The 26684-nt window shown below is 55.2% G+C and overlaps 1 protein-coding gene and 1 pseudogene across 1 annotated transcript; one reads left to right on the top strand and one right to left on the bottom strand.

Moving 5' to 3' along the window:
• Nucleotides 1-620: 620 nt before the first annotated feature.
• Nucleotides 621-2024, top strand: LOC143401746 (elongation factor 1-gamma pseudogene; annotated as a pseudogene).
• A 15597-nt stretch (nucleotides 2025-17621) lies between these two features.
• Dll1 (delta like canonical Notch ligand 1) lies at nucleotides 17622-25913 on the bottom strand. The gene is made up of 11 exons (XM_076859366.1): nucleotides 24885-25913; nucleotides 24397-24696; nucleotides 23705-23765; nucleotides 23220-23477; nucleotides 21358-21418; nucleotides 20737-20867; nucleotides 20423-20592; nucleotides 20098-20314; nucleotides 18427-19198; nucleotides 18218-18335; nucleotides 17622-18138 (listed from the first exon to the last, which is right to left on the bottom strand). The coding sequence occupies exons 1-11, from the start codon at nucleotides 24936-24938 to the stop codon at nucleotides 18133-18135; spliced, it is 2148 nt and encodes a 715-aa protein (XP_076715481.1). The 5' UTR covers nucleotides 24939-25913; the 3' UTR covers nucleotides 17622-18132.
• Between the last annotated feature and the right edge of the window lie 771 nt (nucleotides 25914-26684).

Here is a 26684-nt window from a genome sequence, read left to right as displayed (position 1 = left end):
CAGCGGGAGACATAGACCATGTGTGCAGGCACCAGGTGGCCACCACACATGCCTGGATCTCCCTGGCCCAGCTCTGTGCTTTGGAGACAGAAAGTTGGTTTGGGAATTTCCGCGGATTCCTGGGTTCAGAGTGCAGATGTGACCTGGCCCCTGATGCGCCTCCTGCTTCACTGCCAACAGGTTGAAGGACAGCAGAACTCCCCCTGGCTGCACTCAACTTCCCAGGAAATGGAGCCAAAAAACCAAGAGGAGGAGGCCAGCCTGACATGCAGGATGCCAGGCCACTCATCCCAGCATGAGCTGTGGGGATCCCCGCTGCTGCCAGCTCCACGCTGCAGGTGAGCAGGCCAGGGCCTCTCAGTCTGACTGGGGACGTCTCAGGTCTAGCCGGTGTGCTGGCGGCAAACCCCAGCAGCTGCCCTCTTTGGCAGATAAATTTGTTCTTGATCCACAAACAGTAATACATATTAAAGTAAAACCAAACTTTTTATGAGGAAAATAATGAAAAGGGCCCTGGATGTTCCTGATGTATTCTGATAACCCTAGAGAATTTGAAAGAAGTTACAGCAACACTGGAAAGGAATGATTTATTATGAAAGAAGATCAAACAGCTTTCTCTGCGGAATCACCATGGCGGCTGGCACCCTGTACACATACCCTGAAAACTGGAGGGCCTTCAAGGCCCTCATCGCTGCTCAGTACAGTGGGGCTCAGGTCCATGTGCTCTCCGCACCACCCCATTTCCATTTTGGCCAAACCAACCGTACCCCCGAATTTCTCCGCAAATTTCCTGCTGGCAAGGTTCCAGCATTTGAGGGTGATGATGGATTCTGTGTGTTTGAGAGCAATGCCATCGCCTACTATGTGAGCAATGAGGAGCTGCGGGGAAGTACTCCAGAGGCAGCAGCCCAGGTGGTGCAGTGGGTGAGCTTTGCTGACAGTGACATAGTGCCCCCAGCCAGTACCTGGGTGTTCCCTACCTTGGGCATCATGCACCACAACAAACAGGTCACTGAGAACGCAAAGGAGGAGGTGAGGCGAATTCTGGGGCTGCTGGATGCTCACTTGAAGACGAGGACTTTTCTTGTGGGCCAACGAGTGACCCTGGCTGACATCACAGTCGTCTGCACCCTGTTGTGGCTCTATAAACAGGTCTTGGAACCTTCTTTTCGCCAGGCCTTTCCCAATACCGATCGCTGGTTCCTTACCTGTGTTAACCAGCCCCAGTTCCGGGCTATCTTGGGTGAGGTGAAACTGTGTGAGAAGATGGCTCAGTTTGATGCTAAGAAGTTTGCAGAGAGCCAGCCTAAAAAGGACACCCCACGGAAAGAAAAGGGTTCCAGGGAAGAGAAGCAGAAGCCCCAGGCAGAGCGGAAAGAAGAGAAAAAGGCAGCTGCCTCAGCTCCAGAGGAGGAGATGGATGAATGTGAGCAGGCACTGGCTGCTGAGCCCAAGCCAAGGACCCCTTTGCTCACCTGCCTAAGAGAACCTTTGTGTTGGATGAATTTAAACGCAAATACTCCAATGAGGACACACTCTCTGTGGCCCTGCCATATTTTGGGGAGCACTTTGATAAGGATGGTTGGTCCTTGTGGTACGCTGAGTACCGTTTTCCTGAAGAGCTCACCCAGACCTTCATGAGTTGCAACCTCATCACTGGAATGTTTCAGCGATTGGACAAGCTGAGGAAGAACGCCTTTGCCAGTGTCATCCTCTTTGGAACCAACAATAGCAGCTCCATTTCTGGAGTCTGGGTCTTCCGAGGCCAGGAGCTTGCCTTTCCGCTGAGTCCAGATTGGCAGGTGGACTACGAGTCATACACATGGCGGAAACTAGATCCTGGCAGCGAGGAGACCCAGACCCTGGTTCGAGAGTACTTTTCCTGGGAAGCGGCCTTCCAGCATGTGGGCAAAGCCTTCAATCAGGGCAAGATCTTCAAGTGAACTTCTCTTGCCATCACCTAGCTGCCTGCACCTGCCCTTCAGGGAGATGGGGGTCATTAAAGGAAACTGAACATTGAAAAAAAAAACAAAACAAAAGATCAAACAAACCGTTAGGAAAACTGTGAATATTCTATTACATAAAGGTGAAAGAAAAATCATTCATCTGCAAAAGAGACTGCTTTTGGCCCAACAGTGTAATCAAATGATTCCTCTTTCTACATCACAGAAATGTTCATGAAGAAGCTGGTGAAACAGGGACCCTTACACGTGGGCGGTGCTGCCGTTGGTGCCATATTCAGGGAGATATGGCCCCTGTGTGGAGAAGCAGAACCACATTGGTGTCTTGGGCCTGGATGGTAGAAGCAGCACGGGGCACACGGCCCGTCAGTGTCCTTCAAGGTGGCAAGGAATGGAGAAGGAGACAGGATGCCCAGGAGGAGGAGGCAGGCTCTGAGCAGGCCCTGGGAGATGCAAGGTGAGGGAGGACAATGTGGACATGCCTCAGGAGTCCGTCAGGTTCAGGCTTGGTCAGGACGGCAGCCCAGCACTCCAAGGCTGTGGTTCCCTGCGGCAGCACAACCCTGGGGAGACCAGCATGGAGACAAGGCGGTCACTGTGCGTGCCCCTCTCCAGCCCAGGGAACGGCAGTGCTGCAGAAGGGAGAGCTGGGTTCCATGGTCCAGGGTGCACCATGGGCCTGGTCTCCTTGTAGCATCACCAGAGTCACCAGGCACCCAAGGAGAACATGGGCAGAATCCAGAGCCTTCTGCACACACAGCCTATCTCCAGGGGTGCGAGGTCCCCGCTGCCCTTCCTAAAGAGAAGACACTCCTCCCAGCCTCAGCCTGGCCCCAGGCACCCTGAGTGTGCCCCCAGCTCAGGGTGCCCCCACAGAACAGCATGTCTTCACAGTTGCTCCCAGTCCACAGTGTGGACTTCCAAACTGCAGTGTAGATTGCAACAAGGCCTGTGGACTTGTGAGCACTGCATGGCAGGCTCTCAGCGCCAGCAGGGACACACACTCCCACACAGTGTGGGGCAGAGCCTGGTCTTGGCGCAAGCCTGTCTTCATCCCACCTTAGTACGTGCAGCTACCATTCGTTAATCTTTGTCATCCCAAGGCCACACATTCAGAGGACCAGGTGGGTACCTGAGTGTGGGCCCACACGTCACCCTCGGCATCTCTGGGACTCAGCCACTGCCATGTCCTTGCCATCATGATGCGCTGTGGTGAGGAGGAATTGGGATTTTCTCGGGGTGTCAAATGACTCAACACCCATGCACCCATGTACCCGCCAAAATACCCACACAAACACCCATGTGCCTGCTGGGAACCCCACAACACCCACATACACCCACAGCACCTGCCCACATCCCCACACACTCACCCCAGCCCACGCACCCACAACACCTGAGCACACACCCATGTGCCTGCCCACACCCCCTCAGTCCCACCCACACACTTGCCCATACCACACACCCGCAACACCCATGCATATACCCACACGCAACCCACCGCAGCCCCCCACACACAATACATACACACACACCCCACAATACTCTCACACACCCTCAACAAACCGCCCACACACCCACCATACACTCATTCACACACCCACAAAATAGCTTTCACAAAACACCTGCTCCCAGATGGCCGACAGACCCACAGCAAGATGCCCTGGAGCTGAGCCCAGCCTCCACAGGTAAGATGGCTGCTGAGGGGTGGGCCGTCTGTGTCTTCTATGATTCTCTCCCTTAAGGTCAGAACTTCAAGCTGGTTTGTGCTGAGATTCGCGTCTTCTGTGCTCTGTTTATTAAAGTAACTGCCGACTCTTTTCCTGTCTTGCACTGACCCCAGGGAAGGACTGTTTCCCGTGTTTCCATTCTGGGACTTCACTGTGCTGTGGCTTCCGTGGAAAGACCTGACCTGGAGGAGGTGGAAGAAACTCCCTTTGGACAGGACGCACTCCTGCACTTGGTGCCAGGCAGCCCAGGGCTGCAGTGAGTCCACAAAGGCCTCCTCCAGCAGGCTCTGGAGATAGAAGCAAGGCCATCAACCTGGGTGACCAGGGTGCCACTGAAGTCAGGGGACCTGGTAACATGGTCATGGCCTGTTTTGCCTCCCGCAAGGCCCAGCCCAGGGTCCCTCTCTCCTGGGGTTTTAGGGAGTGCTGTTCTCTGAACACAGGTGCCCAGGGTGGGCACTGATCTTCCTGGAGCAGACTGACAAGACACCACCAGCGTCTGTGTGCATCTGCAGAGCTCTGGGCCCTGAACCAGAGCACCAGCACTGGTGCCCAGTGAAAGGCCAGAGGGGCAGGAGAGTCTGAACCCCCCAGCCCCCCAACCCCCAGCAGGGGATCCCAGTAGAAAGGGAGCATCTTGGGACAGTCAGAGAGTGAGGAGCAGGTATGTCAGGGGCCTTTCATGCACAGTGCTGCTGAGCATGTCCACCTGCCATTATTTAAAAAACTAGAACCAAACCAAAGTGCAGTGGTCGGGAGAGGAAGAACTGCCAGGCACGGGGTTTGAGATTGGTGGGCTCCCTGGCTCCTGCTTGCAAGCCTGGGGCAGCAGAGCTGCAGGCCCTGTGGCCTGAGCAGCCACAATGCAGGATCCAGGTGCTGTGGACACATTGCTAAGTTTCTGCTTTTTTTTTCAAAAGATTGAAGGTTGGGCTGACAGGATATGGTGAGGATGTGTCTCTTGAAACACTCAGAAAAACTGCTCCCGTCACCAAATCCAATACCACTGCCGCTCCTCCTCCTATTCCTTCTCCTCCTCCTCCTTCTCTTTCATCTTCCTCCTTCTTCTCATTCATCTTTCTCCTCCTCCTCCTCCATCTTCCTCCTCCTCCTTCATCTTCCTTCTCCTCCAGTGACACAGGACAGTGCCTCTAGGGGCATCCTATTGGTACATCCCAACCCCGCATGACTCAGGAGCCCATGGCTCCTGCACACTGCCACCATGTGCAGTCTGGTCTAGAACATTCTTTTGTGTATACCCACATGGGCCTTCCTGGGACACCTGCAGGTCCAGGGATCCTGTAGGTGTCTCCAGTTGCAGGAACACACCATTCTCACCTTCTTTCTCCTTCCTGGATGCTTTGAACAAATGGGGACCAGAAAGTGCTGAAGAGAATCTGACAACAGATGTGTTTGACCAGCACCTTTGATTCTTGGTAAAGAAAGCATCTCTGCACCCCAAGCCTTACATCCACGCAGTGCCTCCTCACATGCCCTGTACTGGAACAGGATCTTTGCTGCAGTTAAGGAGAGGTCACATTAGTAGAGGCTGGTGTCCCCCTAAGGAGAGGAGAGTCATGCAGGGGACACAGGAAGGCCACAGGAGGCAGAGGCAGAGACCAGGATGCATCCACAAGACAGAAAACCTAAGCTCCAAATCTGGGCTTGCTACTCAGATTGACTGGATACTCCCACTTTACTGTGGGTCAGTGGACTGTAGGAAAAGGCGAAGATCACACCTTCCCACTGTCCTGAGAATGAGGAGATCCTGTCCAGAGTCCAGCTGGGGCTACTCCTGGTGCTCAGATGGAACCCTGTGCGTCTGGAGAAACATGCAGACCGTGTCCCAGGGAGAGATATCTCGCCCAAACCCGCTGGCACCATGGATGGGCCCAAATGACACCCGGGCGAGTGAGCTCTTGCTTCTTGAAGGTAACATCCTTCCCTGAATTCTGAAACACCTGTTGCTGCGTTGAGCCTCAGAGCCCTAAGCAGATCTCTCTGCCCCAGCTGGACCAGCAGCATGTGAGCATCACTACGTGTGGCAAGCAGGAGAATCTGCAATCACCAAACCAAAGAAAACAGCTCCACTGTGGCTTAAGACAGCAGCTCAGAGCGTGACTGGAAGTCCAGAGTGGACACTCTTGGTGTCTGGCAGCTCCAGGTCTGAATCATGGAGACCACAGAGCACTGCTGATGGTAGACAGCCCGTGTACAAGCCTGGGTCTCACTTCACTTCCTGTGCAGGAATTGATTCCCTGCACATGTGTCTCATGGCCATAAACTCCCTACTGTGAGCAGCACAGGCCTGGCACAGAGAAGCTCAGTAAACATTTGTGGAGTGTGTGGTGTGAGCGTCCATTGGCTTCAGTGTGTCCAGCCTTATCCACAGGACAAGTCATGTGGGGACTCTGCATGGCAGAGCACTGAACGGCAGTAGGTCAGATGGCCAGGTTGCCCATCACCCAGTGTGGTTCTCAATGCCACCAGTGCCCATGTGACACCAGTAGGATCTACACTCTGAGAGCCTATCACAGCCTGGGTTTGCAAAGGAGCCAGCGATTCCATCTCAAAATGATGCCGGTGGAAGATCGAGCACTATTTTGAGCCAACTGCAGGGTTAGTGACTGAGATTCTTCCCCTGGCCTGCCACTTCCCAGCTCCCTTGCCTCTGGACTCAGCTTACAAACACAGTGTTTCTCCAACAAGAAAAGGCGAGAAACCACCCCTGAGCCTTCAGAGCAGATGCTGCTGAAGACCTTGGCTCCCCCACAGAAAGTAGGCTTGAAAGAAGAGGGCATGAGTCAGCAGCAGCTGCTCCGGGCACCTGTTATGCACTCCCACTGCTGACATCCTCATGGCATCTGGGAAAGAACTGAGCATTTTCCTGGAGAAGTACCCTGGTTCTGGGCACACAGTCGCCTAAGACAAAAGGGTCTGGGAGGTGCATCCACAACAGAACAGGTCCTGCACCTCCCTCCTCCTGCCTGCCCTGTGCACATCTCTGCTGGGACAGGGGTCGTAGAGGAGGTGAGGGGTCTCCATAGAATTCCACCTGTGTAGGACCGCTGGAGTAAGAATCCTCATGGAACAGAAAAGAGCTCTAATCATGGGACCTCTGATGCTAGCAGCAGGCTGCTAGGAAATGCTGGGCACAGACCAGCCCCCGACCTCTCCCTGCCTACTTGCAGCTCTCCTAAGGGGCTGTGGTTCACACGGGCCCCTCATTGCCATGACAGCATCACAACAGTGGCTTGGACAACACCTGCACTATCTCCTTCACCACACACACATCTCCGTGACAACACACACCGTCTCCTTGACAACACACACTGTCTCCTTAGGCTTCTGCAGGTCTACACAGCTGCACTGTAGAAGCGCAGGTGTTGACGGGGCTGGTCCCTCTCCAAGGCTCCGGGAGGACCCACCTCCTGCTTCTGGAGGCCTGTGCAAGTCTTCTGGCCCCTGCTCCCCTCAGAGCCAGACCATCCTCCTCCCTCTGACTTGGCCTGCTTCTGTCCTCTGACCTCCTCCTCCTCTCTGGCTATGGTGCCTCCTGCTTTCCCTTGGGAGACACAAGGGGCCACAGGTAGTCCAGGAGACCCCCCATCTCAAGGCTCTTGGCTTAATCGATCACACAGCCAGGTCCTGTTGCCATACAAGGTGATGGGTTTGCAGGTCCAGGGCTAGGAGCTAAGTGACTGGGCCTGGTCCACTGCACCATTGTTGGACAGGAACTCACAGTGCTCTCCAGCTTCAGTCGTCTGTCCACTCACCCCTCACCAGATGGAAGGAGTGGCCAGCAAGTGGTCCCTTCCCTCACTCTGCTGACCACATCCCCCGACCCAGTTGAGGATGAGGTCAGAGTAGCGTGGCTTAAGCAGGAGCCGAGCAGGGACTCCCTGAGTGCAGGCACAGAGGTGAGTTTGGTCCACGGAAAGGAGTTCAGCCCACTTCTCACTGGGCCTGGCTGGGCCACCCGAGCAGGGTCCTCTGAGGAGGCTGGTATGAAGGCAGTCTGGAGAGGCTTCGAGGCCTGCTCCTGACCACCTGAGCTCCTTGCAGGAGGGCTCATAGCCTCAGGTCCTCTTGGTTCCCCAAAGTTTCTGAAACTCCTTCCCTTTGGCCAAGATGCCTGTGCACTTGAACACTTCCATTCATGCTTTCAGAATCTCTCCTCTTGGGTACGATAGTGTCCATGCTCCTGCAGCATGGCCTCAGAAGGTGTTTGGTGTAATGACACATAAGCGAACCCTGTGGTGGCCCAGTCCTTTGAACATGGTACTGAATTCGGGTTCTGAATCATTTAAAACACTTCCAGTTTAATCAGATAAGTGCCAGACCCTTTCTCACTTAGGTGGAGGGAAAGGACTTGGGACCAGGATTCAGATTAGGTTTGTGGGAATGGCTAGGTCACTCAGGCTCTGGCTGGACACACTGGCTGCCCATGCTGCTGGCCTGTGCCAAGTATGTCAAGTCCCCCACCCTGTGCCCTGGAGCTCCTCCTGAGCCCAGAGGAGGTCAGCCTCTTCCTGGAGGGGTCTCACCTCCCCAGTGCTGACCAAGATAGGGTCATGGCTCTCGTGAGGACAGCTGAGTATGTTCCATAGCATTGGACAAGCTCTGTTCTGGCCCTACTGGAGGCAGGTCTGACCCCCAATTTTTCCATGTTTCCTGCCTTCATCTGGCAAGGACACTGTCCCTTGCTGGGGAGACTCCATTCACCCGTGTCTCTTCTTCAACAAATGTCCCTAAACTCACCTGAGGCTGAGTTCATGAGGCTCTCCCATGTGTCCCTTGACTTCAGGCCAAAGAAGACAAAGCCTGGCTGGACTGCTGCTGAGAAGTGCAGGAAACGGCAAAGGCTCCTCTCAGTGAGACCCCGTGGCCAGGCTCCACTGGCACCTTAGCCTCGGGGCCCACATCAAGATCACAGGAGGAGGTGGTGCCTCCATCAGCTTGATCTCACTGCCCAGTGGATGCTGCGGAGTGGGGCACAGGGACTCTGAGCAGCACGCAGAGCCACCTCCTGGCTCCTGTTTACTCTGGCTTCCACAGTGAGGTGCTTGGAACGTCCCCAGCCATGACAGAGCTGCAGAGGAAGACTGAGCTTGCCTGCCGACTTGGTCAGTGTGAAAGTGAATCAGGGCCTAACTCCTGTTTCTTGAGCCAGATGGTCTTTGTGCACAGGTGCGCTTAGGATAAAGGATGGGCATGTGCAGAGATAAAGGAGCGGACCAGGAAGGGAGGGGCGGCAGGGGAGGAGGAATGTGCTAGAAGCTGTGCCTAGAACTGCTGCTCTTTGTGCTGAAGTAAATAATCACATTTTCACCCAGAATCTGTATTTCTAAGACAGCAATCAGGAGGGTGGGTGAAGTGAGAGCAGGTGAGGCAGCCTGCACGGTCTGCCTGACAGTGGTCTCACACACAGGGCCCCTGACCACACCTCATGCCCTGCTGTTTGGGCAGCAACTCCTTGCCAGGCCAAACCTGGCCTCTGGACCTCCTAGAGGAGCCCACTGTGAGCAGGCCGCCTGGGACCTTCTACGGTGGCTGCCTTGAAGAAGTCCCAGGAGGCTGGGCTCAAGAAGGGAGGACAGAGACCAAGGCCATCAGCCCTGGAGGGCATTCATGACCTCAGCAGAAACTGCAGCTGTTTGCAGGACCCGCAGGAGCCAGGCCCACGCTTTCCACATGGGCAGAGGGAACAGGAGGGCTGCCCACAGCCTGACCCGCCCACTGGCATGCAGGGAGCGGCCCCTTCAGCGCCCCCGCCCATCCCGACACTGCAGCAGCACAGCTACAGCTCCAAAACATCGAGAGCCCTCCTAGATGAACCTCCACAGCTGGTGACTCGGGGCAGTGGACAGCACGGTGCTGCCCACAGCTCTCTGGCAGATTTCTGGTCTTAAACCCATTCCCCTCTATGCTTAATGTGGTTGTGTCTTACTGCATGTGAGTCACGGCTTGAGTAATGTTGATTTTAAAAACAAAGACAAAACTACAACCACAAAATTAAAAAGCCCCAAACACACAGGTATTCTCTGAATGATTCAAGGGGTCTGTGGAGGGGGAGTCCCAGCAAACCAACAGTCCTTTCAGAAGGAGCTATCCCCTTGGGCCCGGCTGGTCTTGGAATAATTTCATTTCTAGAAAATTATCATAATGAAAAACAAAGACCATCCATGACTGAAGCACATGTAAGTTCAATGAAATATTATTAGGAGGCCAAAATTTGGAAATAAACTGAACATCTTAATAAGAAAAGGATTAAAATGTGCTAGGATACAGTTAGAGAAAAGTAAATCTCTGTCTTCTTCCAACTAGGGTTTGCCAGCCACATCTTGAATACTGAGTCCTTCTGTTTATTGGTTGGTTAATTCAAACATCAAATTTTGAAGTCAAGTTCTTTTTGTAGGACTTGGTGCAGTCCCCACACAAAAGATCTCAAGAGATGCTACAGCTTTTGGGAGGCAAAGAGAGCCCAGAGATCTGGCCTTGTATGTGCTGCTGCAGCCAAAAGCACCTTTCTCTCACCCCCTCCCAGGTCCTAGGCCCCAGCAGTCACATGGTCACACACAACTCCACAACTGGGGAGCTTCAGGTCTCTGTGCTCCCAAGGAGGAAGAGCTGAACCAGGTGAACATCACATGCACTCTCTTCCCCATTCATTTGGTCCCTCTTAACCCCTCCCCATAATGCAGACCAGCATGGCCACAGGGAAGTGCTCAGAGAGTGTGCACAGGGATGAATGAGCTGCACTTAAAAGCAACACAGATTTTCCAGAAAACACACAGCACAAGGACAGACTTGTAGAGGCAGGCAGCTCAGGCCTTGGCTCCTACATCCATCTCACTCCACTCAGATCAGAGTAACCAGTCACTGAGAGGCGTTTGTCACCCATTCTTCAAGAAGGGAAGGGAGAAAGATGACCAGGAGAAGCAGTGCAGATTCTTCTTCCAAATCCACCAGCACACATATCAGATGGGTGTGCAGGAGCACCCATGCACTCTCCACACAATTATCGCATGCCTGTAGGCTCAAACACAGGCACAGACACATCTCTACATGCATATGTGCAGAAAGACACATGCTGCAATGCAGACACACATATTACACATGCATGCACACAACTTGCTCAAATGCATGTGTGCTCATACATATGTGCACATGTGCACAGGCACCCACACCACATACACGAGTACATGCACACACAGGCACTCATCACATACATACATGCTCACCACATGCCTATTCAAATGCATACACATGTGCACATGACATGTTCGTGTGTATATATGCCACATGCTGCATACACATGTGTGCATTCACACATGCACTCACCACACATAAAAGGACACCACATATGCATGTATGCACACACATACACATAATACATGCCTGAAGGCATTACCAGTCCACCATGAGGCCATCAACCACGACCTCAGAAATGAGAGAAGCCAAGCAGGGACACATGCTTCCCCTGCACAGTGAGAGTGTAACTCACCCAGGCTGCTCTATGTGGCCAGGTCCAGAAACCAAGCTCTGGCCAAGCATTCCATCAGGACCTTCCCCTGGAGCCCTCTGCTGATGCTCTCTCCTGGGAACCCCAGGAGAGAGCAAGCACAGAGTTGAGGACCAGTAGCTCCCAGCACCTTTTCATTGTGCAGAGTGGTCGCCCTCACAAGTGCATCCCGGGGTGCCGAGGGTACAGGCACAGATTCCAAAGCTGGAGCTTGCAGAAGACATGCTTTCCCTTGGGAGAAAACCATGAGGCAGGAGGGAAGAGGTTTGCAGCTCATTGACTTCCCAGTTCTGTCCTGGTCAGTTTGTTGAACTGAGTTTGTCCTCTGGGGCAGAGCTGCTGTGCTAACAAGTGCAGCCTCCATTGGCCTCCATGGAGGCCAGAGGACACTGTGGCTCCTATAGAGCTTCCTACAGGGCAAAGTGTGGGGCGCGCATACACTGTGCAGGGTGGAAAGCAACCTGAGCGCCAAGGCCAGGGCAGCAGCTGGATGCCAGCTCTACCTCCCCCGGGTTCTGCATCAGACCCACCTTCCACAGACCTGTCACCAGCCTCAGTGGGTCCCCGCATGTTCCTGAGCCTATCCTTCACTGCAACACATGTCTAAGGATGCCCTTCTTCCTTGTGTGCTGCCACAAGAGGGTCTCCCTCTCTCCACCTTCCTAGGCGCAGTGTGCAGCCTGAGGACAAAAAGGGTCTCATGCTGTGCATGTCACAACCAGAGCATGAATCCCAGAGCCTGCCCCACAACACACCCTCTCAATGCTACCTGTAACTTGGCCTTTCATACCAAATATGTTTCTAGTCTTCTGAGGAAAGGCTGAAATGCACAACATCAAAAAATTATTCTAATTCTTAAAGAACCCACACCTCCCCAGGGACAAGTGACTGGGGAGGTCCTTCAGTCTCTCTAAAACCATTCGTACTCCCTTCATATCAAAGCTCTTCTGTAAAGAAATGCTAGCATTTTGCTCTGACACGTGTCCTCTTGAAAAAAACATGCCTGCCTTGCTTCCAAATGACAAATACTGAAATTCCAAAGCATTTTGGGGTGTCACACTTGTGGTGTCACATGCTGTGCACCTATGCATGAGCCTCTGGCATTCAGCCCCATGTGCACACTCCAGCATTGATCTTCCCTGACCCTTTTGCAAGGGTCAGAGTTGAGGGACTCCTAAGGCACCTAAGGCCACTGAGGTACAGCCTGGCTCACGCAGGACTGAGGGGAGGGATGGGAGGCAGGCCTGGTCTATCTGCCACACTGGCTGGCTGTTGGGCTGCTTCCTTTCTACTGATCCTTCTCTCAGGGCCGGAGCTCCATCTCCAGTGAGGGTCAGCAAGATGGTCAGGCAGGCAGGAGGCTGAATGTGCATTGGTCAGGCAGGCAGGAGGCTGAATGTGCATTGTCAAACAGTGAAGTTGGAAAGCCAAATAAATAAAGTAATGTGGTGCCTCCTACACACACACACACACACACACACACACACACAAAGGCTCTGTTCACAGGTCACCAAGGGAAGTCACTCTCACCAAAGCTTTGTGTAGGTGACCTGTTACTAGAATAAAAGCAACATGCTGTGATCATCTGCTCAGATGATCTCAGGAGACTGAGGCAGGGAGATCTCAAGTTTGAAGCCAGCCTGGGCTATTTAGTGAGCTCGATCTCAAAGTGAAACATAGAAGGCACTGGGGGTGTGGCTCAGTGGGAGAGCAACCCTGGGCTCAATTTTCCAGGATCAAAATAAAAAGAGCAGCTTCTGGGCAACAGGACATCTTCTTGGAGGGGTAGACCAGAGTGACAGCAGAACACAGCATTCCGTGAGGGTGGAGGGCCATGTGCAGAAGGCCATGCTGCCCACAATCAGTGTGGCTGGGGCCAAGAGCGAAAGGGTCAAGAGGAGGAGAATGTGCCAGGAGGATGCAGAGACAGCCGGGAGCCAGCTCAAGGACCCTGAACTGGCTGAAGGCAGCGGGAAGCCAAGATTGGGTGAGCAGAGCGTTCGCTCAGATCTGTGCTTTGGAAGACAACCTCAAACAGCACAACAGACACAGTGGCCATGGTGCCATCATCCTGCCCCAGGCTCAGCAGTGGCCCCTCCAAGTGCAGAGCCAACATGAAGCAGATGTTGGGTTTGGACAAGGTTCTAGTAAAAAATTTCTGGGCCAAATTGCTCATCTGTACCCAACTTAATTTACTTTGTTTGCATCTCAGAAGTCTTCTCATCTGAAATGTGTGTAGACAAGGCAGAAAACCTCCTGCCATTCATCATGCCTGCCACGTGACAGACAGCATTGTGGACCACCTGCAGGTTACTGCACACCTGTGTATGTTCACTGCAGTTTGTCTCAGTGCTTCTACTTCCACAGAGTTCCTAACACACAAGAGAACAGTGATCATAGCCCCCATGTACCTACTGCCCTGCTTTGTCCACCACTCACTTTCCAGGACTCACATCTTGGAGGGCTTGAAGTAAACCCCATACCTCCTGTTGTTTCTTCCATAATCAGTCCAGAGTTTTCTCTAGAAGATAAGGACTCATTTGCCTATCTAATTCAGTAGTAGGCACACACCACATCTAAAACACTGACCCAGCACATACACTGCAAAACCATGAAGAGCTAGTCAGAGTTCAGATTTCTCCAGTTGGTTCATAAAGTTTTGAACTGCTTGAAGTAGGAACCAGTCCAGGCACCATGTAGGCTGACATGTTAGACTTGACCCATCCATCGGTCCCTTCCATCTCTTTCCTGTTGTCCTGGCAGGTTATCTGACCTGCAGGCTCCCGGGACTCTCCCGTCCTATGACTGGTGATGAGAGGAAGAGCAGTGACTGTGTGCAGGGTCCATTTGAAGGTGGGGACACCTCCCCTCTGATGCTGCCTGACTCCAATGCTGACTCAGCACACAGTGTGGGGGACCAAGCTGTCCAGGCAGCAGGTGAGTGGGCTTCTCAAGGCCTGCCCCACTTGTCCCTGGATGGCTGTCTCTGCTTCCAGCCTCACAAGTTTACAACATTGAAACTGCAGTTGCTGAGCTGGTCATGGCCACACACCTGTAAACTCAAAGATTTGGGAGCTGAGGCAGGAGGATGACAAGTTGGAGAACAGCCTGAGCAATTCAGCAAGATCCTGTCTAAAAATAAAAAATACAAAGGGCTGGGAATGCAGCTCAGTGGTAAAGTGCCCTTGGGTTCAATTCCCAATACCAAAGGGGGAAAAATGCCTTTCTGCTGTTCTCCACCAAAAGAAACCCAACTTGAGAAAAGGGCAAACACGAAGAGCCTGCAAGTCAGATGGTAGCAAGGGCCAGGAGTGTAAGTGGCCAACTCCAGAGAGGCCAGCTGTCAGGACTCACCACCCTATCTGATGCCTGAGCCACAGATGGTGGTGGTCACTGGCCACCTCCGGGTTGCCCGAGAGCCCACTCTGTATGAAGGGGAAGCAAAATCGGGTGCTTATCCTCACCATGGAAAGCCAAGGAACAGTGTCGAGGGCTTCAGGGACCAGGAAACCACACAGACCTGTTCTGATAACGAGGTTCTTTGTACCATTCTTCCAACCTCTGAAAGTACAAAGTCATGCGCAAATGAAAAGCCAAAGGGAAAGAACTCGGAGGCCAGCTGTTCCTGCCTCCTCAGCCTTCGTCTCACTGGTGAGAGTGGGTCGGATGCCCACCTGTCTCAGCTCACTGGTGGGAGTGGGTTGGATGCCCACCTGTCTCAGCTCACTGGTGGGAGTGGGGTCGGATGCCCACCTGTCTCAGCTCACTGGTGGGAGTGGGGTCGGATGCCCACCTGTCTCAGCTCACTGGTGGGAGTGGGGTCGGATGCCCACCTGTCTCAGCTCACTGGTGGGAGTGGGGTCGGATGCCCACCTGTCTCAGCTCACTGGTGGGAGTGGGGTCGGATGCCCACCTGTCTCAGCTCACTGGTGGGAGTGGGGTCGGATGCCCACCTGTCTCAGCTCACTGGTGGGAGTGGGGTCGGATGCCCACCTGTCTCAGCTCACTGGTGGGAGTGGGGTCGGATGCCCACCTGTCTCAGCTCACTGGTGGGAGTGGGGTCGGATGCCCACCTGTCTCAGCTCACTGGTGGGAGTGGGGTCGGATGCCCACCTGTCTCAGCTCACTGGTGGGAGTGGGGTCGGATGCCCACCTGTCTCAGCTCACTGGTGGGAGTGGGGTCGGATGCCCACCTGTCTCAGCTCACTGGTGGGAGTGGGGTCGGATGCCCACCTGTCTCAGCTCACTGGTGGGAGTGGGGTCGGATGCCCACCTGTCTCAGCTCACTGGTGGGAGTGGGGTCGGATGCCCACCTGTCTCAGCTCACTGGTGGGAGTGGGGTCGGATGCCCACCTGTCTCAGCTCACTGGTGGGAGTGGGGTCGGATGCCCACCTGTCTCAGCTCACTGGTGGGAGTGGGGTCGGATGCCCACCTGTCTCAGCTCACTGGTGGGAGTGGGGTCGGATGCCCACCTGTCTCAGCTCACTGGTGGGAGTGGATCGGATGCCCACCTGTCTCAGCTCACTGGTGGGAGTGGGGTCGGATGCCCACCTGTCTCAGCTCACTGGTGGGAGTGGGGTCGGATGCCCACCTGTCTCAGCTCACTGGTGGGAGTGGGGTCGGATGCCCACCTGTCTCAGCTCACTGGTGGGAGTGGGTTGGATGCCACCTGTCTTAGTTTGGGCTGAAGCTCACCCCCATCGAGACCTGTTCTTTTCACCTCCTGCCACCTCACCACCTAGGTGTGCCTGTGGCTCCTCCTTCCTCATTCCTACTGCATGCCTGGGGAGATGCCTGCCTTAAAGAGGTGGCCAGAGGCAAGCCACGGCTGGGTGTCGCCGGCCCAGCGAGTACCACGGGCCCACACAGGTCCGTGTTTCCTCGTGGCTGTTTCTACCAGGGGACCATGTGTTCCCCACTGAGCTCTGAGTGAAACACTGAGGAAAAGAGAAGGTGCTCTGTCCTGCTTCCCGGATGAAAGATAAGCCTTTCCCTGATGGCAGGACAAGCCCAGGAAGAGGAAAGTGAGAGTGACCTTCACAGAGTGAGCTTTAGGAGACACAGCACGGTGGGTACTCCTCACAGGTGAGCATTAGACTCATGCCCCAGTCTGACTACTTCCCAAGGGGAGAGTGGGACTGTCAGTGACTCTGGGGTAGTGAGTGCAAACTTTCCTGGGCACAGCAACACAGAGGTCACCCTGCCCTCCCCAGAAGTGAGCAAGGGGAGAGAGCCAAAGTGGGGTCCTAGGTCCTGCCCCTACTTCTTGGGAGGGCAAAGTCAATCATCAGAGGTCCTCATCACTGAGCATCCCTCCTAAACAGCAGCTGAGCTGGTCACAGGGTCAGGACAGTGCTGGGGTCCATCTTGGAAACAGAAGCAGCATGGGCACTTTGGGCTTTGTGCTGGGCTTGGTCCCTCTCTGATGTTTTGTTGGCATCAACTCTCCTGGGCCCTGATAGGGTTGTTTCATACAGAGGAGGAGACATGGGCTGGCTTGCCTCTTCCATTCCACTGATAAGGTTGGGAAGGTGCCATCCTGATGCCTGCATCCTTAGGGCACCAGAAATAAGCCACTTTCCCAGTGTGGACTGGTTGTGTGAGTCACAATCCATACCACACTCTCAGACTCAAAGTCACACCAGATCTGACATCTGTGAGGTCTTCAGGAACTTGTTGGAAGAAGAAGCTGAGTTGCTGACAAATGATGGTTCGGTGCGGGTCTGGCTAGACTGCCTACTCTGCCAGGAACCCAGCCAGGAACTCTCCTCAGCTTGAACACCCCACCTGTGACCTAGTCCCGTGACACTGCAGGCAAGACCAATCACTGGGTTGATAGGGACCTGTACACAGGAGCTACTCAGTAAGAGTGGGTTTATTGCTATTATCTATCGCACTCTGACAGCATTTCCATAGAAAGCAACCACCTTTTGGAGGCAACTAAAGTCACACATGACTATTATTCTAAGGCAAAAAACCCTGTCATGTAATATAAAAGTGCTTCATGGCTGCCAGACCTTAAACAAGGTCTTATTCATCTTTTTAAAAATAAGATTCAAAGGAAATAGCTGACCCTCAGAAATTCCTAAGTACTGACCAAACATGGCATCGAGAAGCATGGGCAGCTGCCCTGGGCCAGGGCTGCAGGAGCCCCAGGTAGAGGCAGAAAACAGGCTCTCCAGGAACCCAGAGCCAGGCAAGGACTCTACAAGACACCCAGGGGTCTACTTCTGGGGCCTTGTGCAGAGAGCATGGGAGGAGGATGCCCCAGACAAGGCAAAAGCAGGGACCCACACCTGCACATTGTCATTCGTAGTATTTATTTTGGAAAAATATTTTAAAAAGGAATTTCTTCATTAACAAAACAGTAAAAAAACAAACTCAAATAACATTTGCACAATATTCCATAAATACATTTATATACAAAAAATATAGTCACATAGACCCGAAGTGCCTCTGTACATATTTACCAAAATTTAAATTATAAAAAACAAACATCACAAAATACTCAAGCTTTACAGATATTGTGAAAAATATTTTTACAAATCCAAAAAATAACACACATTTTTTCCATCTAGAAAAAACACATTTCAGTATCAAAAAGTACAGTAAAGGCAGTTTGTGTTTCTAGTCAGGAACAGACCGGCTCATAAGAACCCCAGACCTATACGTGGCAGTGCATGCTTCTCAGCAGGGACTGAGTCCGCTAGCTTAAATATATTCTCTTTAAAAGCAACTGTCCATAGTGCAACGGAAGGGTCCCAGCGGGCAGTGCAAGAGCCGAGCCGGAGCCGGTGCGCGGGCCTCGCCTCTGCAGCAGCCGTGGGCTCCTCTCTCTTTCAGCAGCATTCGTGGGGGCATATATCCTTGGAATTGTGTCTATTTTAGAGGAACGGGAATCTTGCCGCATCTTCCAGCTTACACCTAGGGCGGGGCAGAGCATGAGCAGCAGGTGGAGCGCGCAGGCCCCACCCGCCAGCCCCGAACGCACGCGCACACTCACCTCAGTTGCTATGACGCACTCGTCCTTCTCGTCTGATATGACGTACACCGACTGGTACTTGGTGTCCTTCGAGGTGGAGTGGAGGGACTCTGGCCTTTTCCTCTCAGGTGCTTCTCCCCTGAAAGGGAAACCGCAGAGCAGTGACAATGGGAGGGGACAGGCCAGGACCGGCCACCCGCGCTCCACCCTCCACCGGCAGCAGCACGCACCCCCTGAGTGTGGCCACTGTGCCCTTCTCCTCCCCTGTGGAGCCCTGAGGCTGGCACTTGGCATCTCGCTTGCTGTGCGCATCCCTGCCTGCAGCTTCTTCGCCCTTGAGGTCCTGCACGAGGTTATAGTCCACCGCAGGGTACCGGGCCTTGAAACCGTTCTTGTCCGCGCCATCCCCCTGGAAGTCGGCCTTCTTGTTGGTGTTCTTAATCTGCGTGGCCCCGATGACGCTGACCGAGACGTCCTTCTCGCGCTGGCAGCTGGCCAGGTTATTCATGGTTTCCGTCTCCCCTCGGCAGGGGTCAGCTGGCGGTCGCTGTTTCTGCAGCCTCAGCCGGACACAGACCACCACAGCAGCGCAGCCCAGCAGCAGCATGAGGACCAGGACTACTCCGGCACACACAGCCACCCAGGGGAAGGGCCCACCCTCGTACTTCACCATGGGGCCGGGTGGCTCAGGGAGCAGGAACTGGCAGTTGGGACCCCCGTAGCCCTGGGCGCACTCGCACATGTAGCGCGGGCCCCTCTCGTGGCAGGTGGCCCCGTTGTGGCACGGCATGTGCTCGCACCTGCTCACAGGGGCGCTGCAGTTCCTGCCCGTGTAGCCAGGGGGACAGGTGCAGGAGTAGTCATTCACCCCATCCCGGCAGGTGCCCCCATGCGCACACGGGGAGGAGGCACAGTCGTCCACGTTGTCCTCACAGTGCCTCCCGGAAAAGCCTGCATGGCAGCGGCACAGATAGGCATCCCCGAGGTCCACACATTTGGCACCTGGAACACAGGAAGCATCTAGCCTGTGTCCACAAGAACAAGGCTCACCGAAAGACGGCAGAGAGACGGAGACAGCTCAGGGCCGGTGGGAAGGAATCCAGGGGAAGTCCAACATGCTAGAAGTTCCTGGCTACTACACTAACCTTCGCCACTGTGCCCACAAAGGACACACTGGAGCCAGGTTACTAGGCTTAAGGGGGCACCATGGCTGCCTACAGCTACACTGTTAGTGCAAGACTGAAGTAGGGAGGGAGGGGGGACAGAGAGGAGGAGGGGGAGAGGGAGGAGGAAGAGGAGGAAGGAGAAAGAAGGGAAGCAGGGAAGGAGGAAGGAGGGAGGGGTGGGGAGGAGGGAGAAAAGAGGAAGGACTGAAGAAGGGAGGAAAGGAGAGAAGAGGAATGGAGGGAGGGAGAAGGAAGGAAGGAGGGAGGAAAGAAGGGAGGAGGACAGAAAGGAAGGGTGGAGGGAGAGGCAACTGTGGGGCCCTAGTTTAGTCTCCGAATCTGCCTCAGGTATCTTGCCCTCGCTCATAGCCAGAGGCTCGGGGTCTACAGAACAGCCCTCCTCACGTAGTAAGGCCCCAGACCACTGCCCCTGCTGAGCCAGGGGACTGGGCTCCCTTCCAAAAGCAATACTGCTGTGCTCCTGGCAACATGATCTGCTGCTCTGGGGACAGTCCCCTGCCCCTGAGCAGGGCTGATGCTGGGTAAGCACTGTCTTACAGCCCAGGTTTTCCCCAGAGGATAGACCCAAGAGCAAGCTCCTGCAGAGGGTGTCTGGATAAGTTCAGACTCAAGGAGCTCAAGGAAGCTCACAAGGTGGTGTGGCCATTTGAAATGAGGCCCACAGGAGTTCCCTAAGTGCTGCATTGGACAGTCTGAGCCACTGCAGTCCCTCACCATTAGAGCAGGGTGAAGAGCTGCAGTGATCCATCTTCTTCTCGCAGTTGAAGCCAGAGTAACCCCCAGGACAGCGGCAGGTGTAGCCCCCTTCAGGATTGTCTGAGCAGCGCCCCCCGTTGAAGCAGGGCCCATCTGCACAGGTCATGGCACTCAGCTCACAGATTCTGCCATAGAAGCCAGGAGGGCAGGTGCAGGAGTAGCCATTCTCGAGGTCCTGCACGAAGGAGTCAAAGAGGGCTTTCCAAAGGCGCTCCAAAAAACTCACACTCTGTTTCAAACTGGGGCTCCCAGCTTCAGGTAGGACACCACGGTGTCCACTCACCATGCAGCTCCCTCCATTCTTGCAGGGGCTGGGGTCGCACTCATCCGTCTCCAGCTCACAAGTGGCACCCATGTACCCAGGTCGACAGGAGCACGTGTAACTCCCCTGGCCTGTGTTGGTGCAGGTGGCCCCGTTCTTGCAGGGCTTGTGGTGTGTGCAGTAGTTCAGGTCTGCCAGATGAGAGACAGGAAAAGGCAGGGAGAGGAAGCCCAGCGTCAAAAGCAGGAAGACGTTATTTTTCCAGGGGCCAAAGATCCAGGCAAGTCCAGGGCTGCTCTGGAGGGGACCAGGCAGCCTTGGGAGAGGGGGCTTACCCTGGTTGCAGAAAAGGCCCCCCCAGCCTTCCTGGCAGTTACACTGCCAGGGCTGCTGGCAGGTGCCATGGAGGCAGCCTGGGTATCGGATGCACTGGTCACAGTACCGGCCCTGCCAGCCCACTCTGCACCTTAGAAAAGAAGCATAATACAGTCAGAGGGATACTAGCCATTCCTGGGTCCATAACAACATGCATTAGAAATAATTTTTGGCACCAACAAATCCCTGGTTCTCAACTAGGTCACTGTGGCAGCTTGACACCCTGAACTGGTTCTGCCTCAGAATTCTGAAGACAGGCACAGGGTACCCTGCACTGGCCTCTTAAAGGGCCCTAGGTGATTCTAACATGCAGCAAGGTTTGAGGATGGATGGTCTTTTGTACTAACTTATTTTAAACTGCTACCTGTGCATTGTCATAATGATTAGAAACTTAGATGAATGGCAAACCTCTTCCCTTAAACATTCCCAAAACTTTATTAGATAAAAACTCCAATTCCCCCCGCCCCCCGCCACTCAACTCATCTTACCAATTCTTCAAGTAACCACCTGAGGATGCTTTATAAATAGTCCATGTATAAAGCATAATAAGAAAAAGTGAGAAACAACTTCTGCAAACTTACTTGCATTCCCCTGGCTTGTCACAAAATCCATGCTGTTCATCACACCCTGGCAGGCAGATTGCTGCAGGCAGATAAAAGCACAGGCTGAACCCCCCAACAAGGCCTCCAGGGCATCACTGCAGGTTGGGGCAGAACAGCCAGGGCCCTATCTTTGGGTCCCAGCTGAGTGGATCCCAGGCTGTGGAGCATTGGCCCATCCTGGCTGGCTGCTTTGGACTTTACTTAGCCCTGGGATGAGCATTCTTTTTAACACAGTGGCTGGAGGACAAAAGGGTCTCGGAAGCCCCCACCCCCACCCCATCCCCTTTTCTTCTAAGAGAGGGTCAGAAGTCTTCCCCCTCCTCCTCCCCCACTTCCCAATTCTATGCACAAAGCTCCACCTCTTAATATCCCAGAAAGTGTGTGTGCAGATAAGAGTGGACAGCTGGTGTGCAGGGTGCCAGGGCAGAACAGCTGCTCCATTGTCTCTGCCCTCCCGGCAGCTGCCCCAGTGCAACAATGCCGCCCCCCACCCGTGCCCCCCCCACAGTCCTAGCATGTGCACACGGGTGCCGTGCACATACATACACACACACACACAGACACCCCTCTACCAATGGGAGCAGGCAAAGTCCCTGCTGCCTATCCCCAGGGAGATCTAATCTATGGCACGCGTGAGGTGGTGAGGAAACTCCAGTGTTTGAATAAGAAGAAAAAAGTTTAGGTTTCTGACTCCCCCAGAATCACTGAGGAAGAGAGAGGAAGCTAGGGTGGGAGGCAGTCCAGAAGGCCAGAGGCACCCGAGGCAGGGTGGGCTGAGGCTTTGAGCTGGCTCGGTTCCCCAGTTATGAAACTCATTAATGAGCAGCTCTGCCAGTTCTTAAGAAAACAGATTCAGCTCAGGCCAAGGCGGGGCTTTAAAGGAGTTCAGGAACACTTCATGAGATGGGAAACTAAGCAATAAGGACATTTAGGCACCCATTGAACACCCCCTACTTTAGGCACAAATCAAAGCTGAGAAACTGCACTCTCCCTTCCACTCCCGAGAGGTTCTGGGCCTCAGAGTTCAAAGTCTACTTGCTTTAGGGCAGGAGAATGAAAGTTCAAAAGGTTGGGGATCTGGGCAGCTCATATGCCAATGGGCTGGGGTGGTGAGCCCCAGAAGTGGCCTCAAAGCTGAAGAGAGGCCCACTGAAGTCCAGATGATCCAGAGCCAAGGGGTCCCCCACTGTGGCCCTGGCCCCCTGCCTGCCAGGGCACATTGGACATCAGTACCTACATATTCTTTGCAAACAGGGTGGCAGCACTCAGACAAGACAGGGCACAGACACCTCTCACTTATGAAGCCTGGCAGGTCAACCTCAACCCACACTCCTGCACCGTCCACAGATCACAGGAGTAAAGACCCCTCTGGATAGCAAGAATGGTGCGAGTTGTAGGGGACCTTGCAGATGGCTTGCTCTGTACACAGGTCAAGCACTCCAACTCCAGAGAGGAAAGGGCACTTCCCAACGAGGCACTGTCATAGCAAGGAGGGCTTGGTGGAAAGCATGCCCAACAAACTGGCTCTCTGTTCCTCCCTTCCTTCCTCCCCTCCCTCTCCAGTGCACACACCCTGGGGGAGCACAGCCTTGCTTCCTGACCCCTGGCCCTGTCTCCAGCTCCTCCCTCAGAAGAAAAGCAGCTTCCTGTGGGAGGTTAAGACTGTCTTGAATGTTAAACTGCCTGAGTTGACCCTGCCTGGTTGCATCGTTTAGCAAGGCAATTCTGCCCCATGGGCCTCAGTTTTCCCCCAGAATATCCCTATAGTCCCCTCTAAATCCAGAACTCTGGAGGCTCCTGGACAGTCTCTAAAAGCAGAAATGGCCTCCTGGAGGACTCACGTTCTGTGCAGTACTGGCCCTTCCAGCCGGGGTTGCACACCTTCTCCCCTCTCTCCCCACAGGTGAAGTGGCCGAAGGCATCGTCCCGCGGGCGGCAAAACACAGAGCAGCCCTCCCCATAGTAGTGCTCATCGCACACGAAGCGGTAGGAGTACTTGAGATCTGTGCGGCCACTGCTATGCAGGTCCTGAGACCACTCCTCGCCCACCGTCAGGTGCCTCTGTGTGGCCAGGCGGCTGATGAGCCTTTCTGGGTTTTCTGGGAGGTGGGGGGAGAGATGTTTTTGTCAGTTCTGACCAAGAACCCAGAAGCTTGAGACCAAGGGGAGGGGGCAGAGGTGCTCAGTGGGAAGACCAAGGCCCCTCCACCCTGCACTCTGGGGCACCTGCAGTAGGAAAGTCATCAGATGCGGGAGGTAAGTGATGTCAAACACATATCAAGCAGGGGAAGCATCTGTAGTTTGGGGGTCTGGGTTTTGGTCTTACCTGTTGCTAGGTCATCAGGAGAGTCTGTGTGCAGGGCTTCAATGATCAGAGAGAAGGTGCCCTGGGAAAAAAGGAGAGGGATATAAAATAAACCAGATTTCTGGATTTTTTTTCCCCCTAATCAAAGTCATTCCAGACAAAGCAGGTCAGGAAAAAGGCCTGATGGCCCAGTTCTGTCTGGGGTGCTCAGGAAGGGTCTCCACATCTCTGCCTGCTCTCACTTTCCTTAAGGAAATGAAAACTTTTTAAAGAGTGATTTCCTGATGCATTTTTTCAGCCTGTTAGTACAGGATATTATGTTTAAAAAAAGAGTGTGTGAGCAGGTGGGGTGGGGTGGTGGACCAGGCCAGAGGGCAGCTGTCATTCGTCTTCCGGGGAGGGGACCTTGAGGGTGGGGGCTGTCACTGAGTGGGTAATGACAACTAGCGGGCCTGGGCCAGGGGCACCAGAACTTTCCCACTGTTAAGAGGTTCCTTCCATTGGCGAGATCATGCAAAATGTCCGGGTCCTTAAAACAGTTGTGGTCCTCGGTGTCCCCTGCTGGCCCAGCAGGGTGACACCCTTCATCTTGGCTGCGCCATTGAAGGGAGGAGTCTAGGCCTCAAGCAAGGCCACCTGCCTGTTGTGGAGCCTTCGTCCGCCCGCTCCTCCCTCGGTCCATCCAGCCCCGCGCGCGCAGGTGCGGCACTCACCGGCCAGGTGAAGCCAAAGGGGAAGCGGATGGGATTACTGAAAGCAGCGTCGGCTCCGGCGTCCTCGCCGTCGGGCAAGCTGAAGGAATCAACGCCCAACACCGGTGTGACTGCGCTGCCATAGGTGCAGGGCGGCTCGGGGGACACGCTGGCTTGGTAGTGCTTGAGGCACACGCGGAAGAAGGTCCTGCAAGCGCAAGGCGGGCCAGCGCCCCCGCGGCAGCAATTGCGATTCCCCAGCAGCCCCTTCTTGTTGACGAACTCCTGCAGCTTCAGCTCAAAGACGCCCGAGCTCCAGACCTGCGAAGGGGAGGGCTTGAGGACGCGGCCGGCGGTGGCGGTCTGGGCGCTGGGGCCAGCGCGCCTAGCGCCCTATACGGAGCGTCAGCGAGGTGCCTCGCTCGCTCACGGGGCTCACTTTCAGCGGCCAGATGCCGCTCATCGACTCCCCGCCCTCCACCACGCTGCAGCCCCGCCCGACTGCCTACCTGACACAGCAGGGCGGACACTACAGCTAGGGCCAGCGCACTTCGACGGCCCATGGTCCCTCTGGACGCCGTCGCCCTCCTACTCTCCTCTTCTCCAAAGGGCGGGGATTGCCAGGAGGGCCACTGTGCCCAAGGAGCGCGGGCAGGAAAGCAGCCCCGCTTTGCTTCAGTTGGGACGACCAAGACGCCTGGCTTCAGCGGTGTTCTCTGCTCTTTCAGAGGCTGCGCTTCTGTAGATCCGCCCTCGATGGCTGCCCGCAGCTCCCCGATGGGCGAGAGAAAGGGCTCCCTGTCAAGACGGGAGCCGCAACTTTCCTTTTTCTCCTCTCTTCCAATCCACGAGTAGCTGAGGGTCGCCTGCTTCCTGGTTTTGTCTTAATCCTCTTCGCAGGAAAGAAAGAAGAGAGATGGAAAGAGCGAGAGAGGGAGGGAGGGAAGGAAGGGTAGAGAGAAGGGAAACGTCCAGATATTCAGCTTAATTCCCAAGAGAGCTACAGAGGCTTCCTTCGGAGGCCGATTAGAAAGCGGCGGTCTGGAAATCCCACGAGCGAGGCGATAATCCGGGGCCCCGCAGGGCGCGCGGAGCAGACGGTCAGCGGTGGCGGGCGGGTGCGCGGCGCGCGCCCTGCGTTCGCGGCCGGGTGTCACTCGGCGGCGGCGGTCGCTACGGTAGTGCTGTGGACCTGAATCTCCTGCGCCACCGCAAAGACTCGCGTCTTCCCGAAGAATCCAGCCAATGCCATCCAAGTAAACGCGCGCAGAAACCAAGGCCCGGGATGTGGGAGGCTCCTTGAGGCTGCCAGTCCTCTCCAGGCGACCTGCCCTCGGCTGGGCCGGTTCTCCGCGGGTGCGCGCCGAGGATCTGGCTCTGGCCGGCGCCTGCCGCCCTTATATTCCGCCGGCCGCCCGCATGGCTAATGAGATGCAAATGAACGGCCCCCCAATCTGGCGAGAGCTGTCACAAAGGAGCCACTTTTCCAAACCCTCCTCTCAATGGATCGCCAAATGGTCAGTGAGCTGTAAAATGTGCAACCCTCCTCCCCGCCCCCACCCTCCCCGCCCCCCCGTCCTTCCCTGCCCCCGCCCCCTCCGCCTTCCTCCCTCACTGCACAAAACGCACTCATTTACATTCCTGCAAAATGTTCGCGGCAAGAATCCCCTCTGCTCCCGGAGCTAGAGCCGCCGCCCCGTCCCCCTCCGCACCCTCCGGGCCGCAGACGCTCAGACCCTCGGCGGCCCTCGGGGGCGGCCCGCGCTGGCCGCCCGCCGCCAACCGCCCTCCTAGCGCGCCGGCCACGGCCTCAGGAACGCTCCGCGCCGCGGCGCCCGCCGCCCGGCCTCTTCGGCCCGCTGCGCCAAGGGGGCTCCGAGGGCGCGTGGAATGAGGCTGGAGTCCAGCGTTCTCGATCGGCCGCCCTTCCTTCGCGGCTGGCGCTTCCACAGGAGGAGTCTTCTGGGCGGGGCGGGGCGGGGGCAGGGGAGGGGGCACTGTAGGAAAGGGGCGGGCGGAGCTGGGGGCCAAGGGTGGCGGGAGCGCGGCGTCAGTTTCGGGAAGTTTGGGAGGTCAGACACCGATACACCTCCCGGCGGAGATGGATACTGCGCCTCGGGAAACGTAGATCCGGCGCGCACGGCCGGGGCGCCCCGGGAGACTCGGGCGTCCCCGCCCCCTGGAGTCCGGGCATCGTCCGCTACAACTGGGCTGAGGGTCCCTATCCCGGCCACGCGTCCCTGGAGCCCGGAGAACCCGAAGCCTTAAACTACCCTCTTCCCAGTGCACACACATCCTCCCCCGGTCGA

This window comes from Callospermophilus lateralis, chromosome 6 (assembly GCF_048772815.1).
Source record: "Callospermophilus lateralis isolate mCalLat2 chromosome 6, mCalLat2.hap1, whole genome shotgun sequence".
Lineage (NCBI taxonomy): Eukaryota > Metazoa > Chordata > Mammalia > Rodentia > Sciuridae > Callospermophilus > Callospermophilus lateralis.
This window is presented reverse-complemented; position numbering and strand designations above follow the sequence as displayed.